The 8,283-nt window shown below is 41.9% G+C and overlaps 1 protein-coding gene across 1 annotated transcript in view; it reads left to right on the top strand.

Annotated features, from left to right (window-relative positions):
- Positions 1-8,283, top strand: part of LOC103903505 (MOB-like protein phocein) — a 21,313-nt gene that overhangs the window by 1,752 nt on the left and 11,278 nt on the right. The window contains exon 2 of the mRNA XM_009284715.1: positions 1,735-1,899. Coding sequence (XP_009282990.1) covers positions 1,735-1,899 — 165 coding nt within the window. The remainder of the gene's footprint in view (positions 1-1,734; positions 1,900-8,283) is intronic.

Here is an 8,283-nt window from a genome sequence, read left to right as displayed (position 1 = left end):
GGCGCGGCGCTCGCCGGCCCCGCCGGGCGTTAGCAGCGAGCCGCTCCCTGGGGGGATGTCCGCAGCGGTCTGGTAGCGCCGCAAGGTCACGCAGTCCTTGGGATAGAAACGCGGTGACGCCGGCAAGCGCGGAGGCTGCGGGCCGGGGCGCGGCGGGGATGTTCGTAGGGGCTGCCTTTGGCTTCCCAGGCACCTCAGCGACGCGTTCCTCCCTGCCTGCGGCAGCGGGAGGATCCCGTTAGCAGTAAGTGCGCTGGGCAGGGCTGCGGTGCGGCCCTGCGGAGCTCGGGGATAAAAATGAAGCCTTTCATGCTGCGTTCTTGATCGCTCGTTCTCTAGGTTTTATAAACTTTTTTATAGAGATCTGACCTTGAAGGAGCATTGGGTAAGGGCAGAGCTGCCCTTATTGTTGCAGCGATACTTTATTCTTATGATCCTACTAACGTGAGGAATTAGCATTTCTTAAAACTCAGTGTAAAATGCTCGTGGTCTTAAGTCCGGCCGCTTATTTCTATCAAACACAGAACACCTCTAGAAAGGGAGGATCAGAGATGTTATCTTCACAGAATGAAAATGATCACAGTTGGCAGCCTTCACCCTTTGCTGTTTTTCATCATTGTGGTGGTAGCATTAGTTGTGGGGGACACACATCTTTCACGTACTGTCTTTTGTTCGTGCTCTGCCCGTAATTTTGTTTTCTCCCAATTTTAAAATGTATGTATAGTGATGAGTATCAGTAAAGGGCGTGTGGGTGCCAGGCCCTTGTTTCTAGTTGTTTCTATGAGCGAGGGCTCTGGGTACCTGTCCAGTGGTGCACTATCTCCATGTGACTTGGCAAGTTGCCATACCTTTCCTTCTAAATCAAAGCAAGTTCCTTCTTCCTGACCCCTGCTTGTGGGGGTTCGGTGCTTGCATTTATCTAGTACATGGGAGTTAGACTGCTGTTTCTGAAATGCAGCCAAGTAGCAGTAAGTAGTTGGGGGGGGGGACGGGGGACGGAACAAAACCCAACCAAAAAAACCCACCAACAAAACCCCCAACCCTAACTCTGCTTGAGCAAAGGCAGGTATTAAAGCAGTCAAGGTAGAAGTATGCCTACCTTCCTGTTTTTAGGGGCTTAAACCTAAAGTTTCTTGTAAAGTTGCAGTCTGTTTATAGAAGTCAGTACAAGTAACAGCACTTTTTGCTTCAGACTTTGGAGGCTGTATGTCATCATGTGAAATGCTAAGGTTTGAGTACCTGAAAAAGACTGATGTGGGGTACCTGGCTAGACTTTCGCTGCTTTACTATAAAACGCTCCACAAATAAAAATGCAACTGTCCCAAGAGGTCCTGAATCATCATTAAATCTGGTTGTGAACTGAATGAATATATTACATATAATCAATAATCATGCTCCCCAAGCTAGAGTAACTAAGGGTTTGGGATTAAAAGCCTGCGGAGCTTTTCAGCCAGAGGAGGAGGCTGCTCCATCTGGTGGTGGTTTATCCCCCCAGCTGGAGTACATCTTCCTATGGCTGAACTGTTAGGATTACCCACCATCTGCTTGTGTCTTTAGCAATTTCTGATGCAATCAAAGATGGCATATGTTTGCTACTATTAAAAGTAAATGCTCAGCAGTTTTCTTAAACTATTAATTTATCTCAAAAGAGAAATCACTTTTTTTTTTAAACTCGTTTAAATTGCAGTTTCATTGTAATGTTCCTGTTGTTACAATGTACAATTATTTCCACAGGCAGGAAAAGCATTTAGGAAATTTCTTCCCCTCTTTGATCGTGTTCTGGTTGAACGATGTGCGGCTGAGACAGTAACCAAAGGAGGCATCATGATTCCAGAAAAAGCTCAAGGGAAAGTGCTACAAGCGACAGTAGTAGCAGTTGGATCAGGAGGCAGAGGAAAGGTAAATATCCTGAAGCATTACATTTGGGTAAAATTAGTAATGGTGTGGTGGTAGCTGGAATATTATCATAAGAAAGGGATGGTTGCAGTGTAAATGTAGTGATAGCTCACAAAAAAGGATGACGGCGATGACTGAAGTTGGAAGTACAGGCTCAAAGGAGGTGGAAATCTCAAGTTCTCCTGACTGGCTCTGGCCTTGAATTCCAGCATTCCTTTCATCATTTGTAAAGTGGAAAATACTTGCCTTTTAAAATCAGTATTATTTATTTATATTTAAGCTGCTTTACACAGTAGTGGTGTGGGGTTTGGTGGGTTGTTTCTTTTATTTTTTTGCTTTTTTTTGTGGTTTTGGTTGTTTTTTGGTTTTGTTTTTTGTGGTGGGTTTTTTTTTTTTGTTTTGTTTTTTTTAGTTTTAAATACGTAAACAGTGTTTTGCAGGGTATCTTGTTTCATCACTTCTCAGCCAAAACCTTGAAGGACCGGCAGCCGCCTTTGTTAAAATGATTACATGCCCGAATTTCTGTGACTTGTGAGCAGGGTGGAATCCCAGAATGTGGCATTTGCTGTCTTGTGCTGCGCAAAATATCATTGTCCATAAGGATTAGGCTTACTGGACAAAAGGAACTTGGGAATCAAAAGAAATAAGTGTTAAAAAAATTTTTGTTAATTTTACATGTTGAATACGCGTTTGGGATCATAAACAAAAACAGTTTTCACTTAACAAAAATGCCAATAGCTATGGGCTTCAGCATCAGAAGGGTTTTTTTCCCCACCAAAGTAGTGTTCAGTTAGCAGCAATAATGGAAAACAGGTTAAATTTCAACTTGGGCATGTTGACTCGGACTTTTTCTTTGCCATGAGTATCTCCATACATATCACGCTGTTTTGAGTCAGTATCTGATTTTTAAAGCTAATATAATTAAACTTTATCAGGTGTTTCTCAACAACTGATTTGCCAGCAACAGTGACAAGTAAGAGATGGGAAGGTACTTTTAACGGGCACGTGGAGAAATTAGCGTTGGCTATAGAATATGGAAATGGACTTTCCCCCTTCATTTGAGAAGGGGGTTTCATGGTCTGTCACTTAATTTCTCAGGTTTCTTGGGTGGTTTTTTCTTTAAGTGAAGTCCTATTCAGTATGTCAAGCAAAGACGTCACAGTTGTATTTACACTGAAAACTAAATGAAAATTAATTATATTCAGAAAATCACTGCAGTTCTACTGCCTAAATATTGCAGGACTCCCATGCTTGAGAATTGAGTGGTGTGCTTTTCTTCCTAGTAAACCTGTATATTCTAGTTTCACTGTACAATGAAAATACAGAGTTGTTGTGATTTCCTGAATGTTTTATATGTGGATGGATCATTGTAGTTTGGAGGAATTCTATTACCTCTGTCTATATTGTGGAAAACTAAGGATTTCTTTTTTCTTTCAGAACGGTGAGATTCAGCCAGTGAGTGTAAAAGTTGGTGAAAAGGTTTTGCTACCAGAATATGGTGGTACTAAGATTGTACTAGAAGATAAGGTAGGTCTCCCAACTTTGTGAATGCAAATTAAGCTGGTTCCCAAAATGTCATACTGCCAGTGATAAATACTGTAGTTACTTCATTGGGTTAGCAGCATTCAAGAAATGCAGTTGTTGGTATTCTAGCGGCAGCAGCTGAATCCAGCCAGCTTCTGGTACCTGGGGTACTTGCTGCTTCCACCCCTGCTTAAAAGGAAGTAATCAAGGAAACCTCTGGCCTGACCTTTCCTGGGTGGATGAAGTGGCTCCATATGCCAAGCATATAGTAGAGGGAACCCTAAAAGGCTTCAAAATTACTGGGGGTATCCTTGCTTTTGACAGGGAAAGCTTGCAGAATTCTCTTGCAACGGTTCTTGCACTTCCTACTACTAAAAATAGTAACTTGGTAGCTTTCCCAAAGAGTAACTTATGAACAACAACAAAAAAATCTTTTCAAGAAGTCAAGAGGTAGGGCTAGTGTTGGTTAGCTCGCTTTTGATTTTGTACTTCGTGACTATGGTAGCCTTGACTTCAGAACAAGGCAGTATTTGCAAAACAACTGATATGACAGGTACTAATGTTTCTTTTCTTTGCAGGACTACTACTTGTTTAGAGATGGTGACATTCTGGGGAAATACGTGGACTAAACTTGTTGCGGTATCAGTCATCCATTCCACTAAAATGCTGAAATTTTTCTTTCATCATGTAAATAATGTCCTTTGTTTTATAATAAGCAGGCACTGAGTCTCTGAAATAATAACTTGTGATCTCACTGTAATGATGGAACACAAATAAAAATATGTACAGTCAGAAATCAGTTGCTTTTGCTTGAGTTCCATTGAACAGTGAAATTCAGATGACCACCAACCAGCCTTAATTATTCCAAACAACATCATTTTATATCCTTATCTCTGTACTGAGATTGTAAAGGTCTTTACAATAAACGTCTAAAACTATTCTGCTTCTGTTTCAGTTCCTGCTGTTGCTCAGTGAAACCGAGTCTCAACTGTGTAATGAACTAACCTCTCTGAGACAACAATTCAATTGTAGTAATATGTTGTTTTCCCTAAACTTGTGTGAAACTGAGAGATGAGTTTAAAATGGTTATCGCACAGATGCAGTGATGAAGGGGACTTTCAGCTAGCTCCCTTGCACATTGAACTTTATCACACTACAAGTATCTTAAAAGACAATTTATTGTGTAATGAAACACAAACTCATTGAGAAGCATTATCTTCCACTAGAGCAAGCGTGCCTTTATCTTCCATGATAAGGTAGCTATTCTGGCGTAGTCACATATCAAAGAAGGGAAGGTATTTAACATATTTACAAACTACTTACTTACCTTAGGGAACCTAGATGACATCTCAATGAGAAAAGGATGCAGTTGGAAGCAACTCCCAAGAGAGAAATTTCAGCATGTCTTTCAATAGTATCTTTTAGAGACGCACTTTATGTAGGGTCCTCACTCACAGCAAACAATTTCACAATGTTTACAGCTCTTGTTTATGAGGAGCAACTACAATCTGGGGGGGTGCAATCGGAGGGCAGGTGACCCAGAGGTAGCACATACCCCCTTACTACCTGCACTGCTTACCTTCACCCCCAAGTGCCGTACTCCTCGGCCAAGGCAGCACCACTGGACCAGCCCACTCCCCAGCAGGGTTACGCTGAACTCGCACTGCAGTGTTGCTAAGTGCGCACCATGCAAGTCTCTCTTCCCCCCGACCCTACCTCCAACCCATGCTTTCAGCCCCAGCAGATTTTCAGCAGCTTGATATCATGCTTATTTAATAAAATATTTAGCATGGCTGTATCTACTAGTGTTTACATAACTGATTTAAAACAAAAGTCACAGTTTCACAAAAACTTTCATGGGAATAAGTAATTTATGGATGTGGGAAAACAAAAAAGCATTCCTAGGCCTAATCAAACGGAGGACACGCTTGAGCATCTGATGGCTTGATAGAATGTTTTATTCTTGCACCACGAGGCTATCACTGCAAGCAAGGACAAGGTAACTATTACACAGCCAAGGTGATCCATCTGCTGTTACTGCTTTTTAGTCCATGACTGCATGCCAAATCTATAACCCCCCAGGTGCTATAGGGGAGGACAGAATCAATCACAAATGCTCTTTCTTTGCTGTGTCGTTCCTGTATGAATTCAGACTTCTTTATTCCAGGGTTTTCTAGGTTCTTTCAAAGCTCCAATTTTGGCAAAAATGTTACATATTGCCCTACCTGCTTTTTTTGGGGATACAGTCTTTCCCAGCCTTTCCTCAGGCTGTCTGAATCATAAGGAAACAAAGTGGACTCCATCTACTTTTGCTACTTTCTTAACATTTCAGAACAGCTTCCATTAGCAGCAACTATGCTGTTTTCAGAAAACCTTTATCGTCCTGGTTATGCTATCCTGCCATAGTAAGAAAAGGATGAAACTTACACGCTAGTAGAGAAGAAAGGAAGGCCATCTCCCTAACAGCACAGGAATAGTCAGTAAGTTGTACACGCTAGTAGAGAAGAAAGGAAGGCCAGGTCCCCTAACAGGAATAGTCAATAAGATTTTGGCCAAATATTCAAATATTCAATTTTTCACTCTTGAAGATCATGAGGCAATGAAGACCAGGTGAAAACCAAAAAGTTAAATTACTGTTGATCAGATTCTGTTTAAAAACAACTTGAAATCCAATAAAACAAAAAATAATGAGCAGCTTCCAGGAATACAGGGTTAATTATCAAGGGGCAACACAAGAGACCTACAGACTTTTAACATCCTCATTGAGAAACATTGCAGATTTTGTTCCTCCTGCAAAACCGTGAGCCAGTTGCAGATTGAACTAACAGATACGTATTTCTCTCTGAGAGGTATTTCTTCACAGACAGATTTATTGGCATTTTAGAAGCAAGATGTCCATGAAATAAAAGTCAGGGACAAATGGAAATGTCAAATACCCAACTCTTCCGTGCTTTAGATATCAGTTAAACCTTGAAAATGATGATAGAAAAAAAAACAAACCAAAACCAAAGCCAAACGAGCTGCTGAACTTTAAGGGATTTAAACAGCTAGAATTGCTTTTATTTTGGGAGTGGCTAATTATAATATCAATCTCATAAAAAATTAATGTTGGATTACAGCTAATCTAATGAGGTATAGGACATTTGTACCCTTCATTATAATGCACTAATTTCTCCCAATGTTATTAACCTTTTCATGGTTTCTCACACAAACTGCTAGGAAGTGCTGAGTTTCACCATGTGCCTTGAACAGCTAACACCTCTGGGGCAGGAATGCTGACCAGGAGTAAAAAAGTAACTAAGGCAAACTGAACTCTGGTGCCTAAAGTTAGGAATGCCACCTCTGTGTTACAGTGTAACGTAAACGGAGCCGCCGTTGCTGTCACTATAAACTGCTGATTAGCTGGGTGCATACACCCCGGGCAGGGGGTGACCCTATTACCTATTTCTCATCGCTTGCACGTTGTCCAGCTTTCAGGTCTAGTCTGGCCTTCAGAACAAGGCAGGATCCTGGTCATGGCATTGCCCAAGCAAAACAACTATTCAAAATGCATTTTGCTTTCTGATGGGAAAACCTAATTAGAGATTTTTTTCAATGTTTTCAATCCAGAAACGTTTCACATACATACTCTGTCATTGGGTAGAAGGAAGAGGTTTTAACATGGGGAAGCACATGTTATTTAGAGCAAATGAACTGAGCGAGGGGGGGAAACCACACCTAGCATTCACTCTGTAATGCAGTGGAAGTAGGGGCAGCATCAGGTACCAGCATTCTCCACTTTTCAGGAGACAACAACTGCAACCATTTATTTACTGATTGTGTAAGGGGAGGTATCTCGTCTCTACCTTGTTGCTTCATCATTCTTGCTCACAGACAGAAGCAATTCACCCTTACTTACCCATTCTGTACTCCTTTCTACTGTCTATTCCCTAAAAACAGAGCAGCTTCCAAATAATTTTCTTCTCACTTATCCTACAGAAATAATGAGAGCCACTTTAGTCTTCCAAAATGTCTACCTGTTTGTAACAGGGACCTATTTATCAGCCAACTATAAGCTAACAGTGCCTTTTTTATGTTTTCTTCCCAAATATAGTCAACATGTGTAACACCTGACTTATTAAACCTTGAAACCCAAGCTAACTCTGTTTTCCATTAGCCCAGCAGTCTGTGACCTCTGTACACCCAACTCACAAGTCTGTCAATCCTGCCTTTGAAGACCTAGGAAGGCTTCGTACCTACTTTGTTTGAAGTATTTTGCCCCAAATCGCTGTTGCTGGGGTTTTTTAAATTAATTATTTTTACCATTAACAATTATATATCTTTAATATAGGACATGCAACACTTTTTTTTAAATTCACACCCTTATGGTTTGTATTGTACAAAATTTCATAGACCCAGTTGTGTTGTACAGAGACTTGTATAGAGCAAGTGAGGACTGACCTTGCGGGAGAGCATGCACAGTCAGATCCTGACAGAGGGATACTGACGAAACGGGATGAAATCTGAAGGATACATTTTCTCACCAACCAGTCATCTCGTTAATCTCTGGAGACTTCGTCTCACAAAACCAACAACTCTGCTCACCGCTACAGCCCTGTCATCGTGAAACCAGCCTCACCGTGCAGCTCATGCATCCTCGGGCAGGCACCGAGCGACCTGGACGGAAAGTGGCCGGGACGATTAAAACCGTCCCCATCTCGTGTGTGTGTGTGTGTGAGGTGTTGTCCCTCACGAATATAAGGCTCACAGGAAAGCTCTGCTTTCGAAGACGCTCCCCAGGCAATCCGCGGGTGCCCACACGGCACTGTCCCACAGAGAGGCCCGAGCCACCAGGCAAGCGGCTGCGGCTTCCCCGGGCCCCCA

This window comes from Aptenodytes forsteri, unplaced genomic scaffold, assembly GCF_000699145.1.
Source record: "Aptenodytes forsteri isolate BGI_AS27 unplaced genomic scaffold, ASM69914v1 Scaffold183, whole genome shotgun sequence".
In the NCBI taxonomy this organism is placed as follows: domain Eukaryota; kingdom Metazoa; phylum Chordata; class Aves; order Sphenisciformes; family Spheniscidae; genus Aptenodytes; species Aptenodytes forsteri.
This window is presented reverse-complemented; position numbering and strand designations above follow the sequence as displayed.